The 977-nt window shown below is 39.1% G+C and overlaps 1 protein-coding gene across 1 annotated transcript in view; it reads right to left on the bottom strand.

The window, feature by feature from the left end:
* The window catches only part of LOC109297528 (contactin-associated protein-like 4), a 582,246-nt gene that overhangs the window by 13,880 nt on the left and 567,389 nt on the right, over positions 1-977 (bottom strand). Inside the window, exon 23 of the mRNA XM_019517318.1 lies at positions 638-709. Within this exon, the coding sequence (XP_019372863.1) occupies positions 638-709 (72 nt within the window). The remainder of the gene's footprint in view (positions 1-637; positions 710-977) is intronic.

Below are 977 nucleotides of genomic sequence, written 5' to 3'. Positions count from 1 at the left end.
AGCTAGCTCCACACAGAGCACCCTCATGCCCCAGCCAGCCCCTTTGCAGTATGTTGGGGGAGCAGTCTCAGGCTGGCAGGCTCCTCCCCACCCCCCCAGCCATAAGTGTCAGAGTTTATTGCTACGTACTAATAACGTGGAGATGCACCCTCAGTCAAGCAAAGCTAATACCCATTTTGTCAGAAATAAAGGCAAGCCAAAAGCTGAGATATATTTAACAAATGGGTTTCCTCCCTTCAGACATGCACTGCTGGCAAAATTGAATAACTGGTATAGTCAGAGAACTATAACATTCCTTTTCCTTGAATATAGCCTATCTGCCCTAAGGCACCCACATGGTTTATTTCCATATCCTATATACCTATATTAAGGAGCATGGCAAACTGTTCTTAAAATTGTGTGTAGGATATTTCAGCACTTACACAAGCTCTCACCATATAATCAGAACATGAGTGCTAGTGATATTATTTTAAAATGCCACTTTTATGGTTTCATTCAGTGTTTAACATTTATAGTCATATAGGGCCCTTATACTATTTGTCTGGTGCACACAAAACTCTCACGGACTTCACTTGATCAGTGAAAATTCAAAGTTATTTAAAAATGATTCCAGTGAAGCTTTTATAGTCCCTATTACCTCCAATAATTGCAGAGTCACTTCTGATTGCATTAGCTAAGGGCTCTCCCTCATCTATTGGTCCAGAATGATCTGCAGCAGAAAAAAAGAAAATGACACAGAAGGGTTCTCAAGATAATACTTCACATGCAATATGGAACTGTGAAGTTAGCGAAGATCTATGAGGCTTAAAAATTAATGTTATAAATCACATTATATGGAAGCGAACAGGAAAGTTAAAACATTTAGAGAAAAGATAAAGGCTAGGAAAATAGAAAGGAAAAGGAAACAGAAGAGAATGTTTTTTTCCCAAACTAGCCCTGCCAAGTACCCCATGTGAAAAAGATAGTAGTGATTGAAG

Source organism: Gavialis gangeticus, unplaced genomic scaffold (assembly GCF_001723915.1).
Source record: "Gavialis gangeticus isolate Ggan-Ray unplaced genomic scaffold, GavGan_comp1, whole genome shotgun sequence".
Taxonomy (NCBI): domain Eukaryota; kingdom Metazoa; phylum Chordata; order Crocodylia; family Gavialidae; genus Gavialis; species Gavialis gangeticus.
The sequence above is the reverse complement of the archived record's forward strand: the minus strand, read 5'-3'. Positions and strand labels throughout refer to the sequence as shown.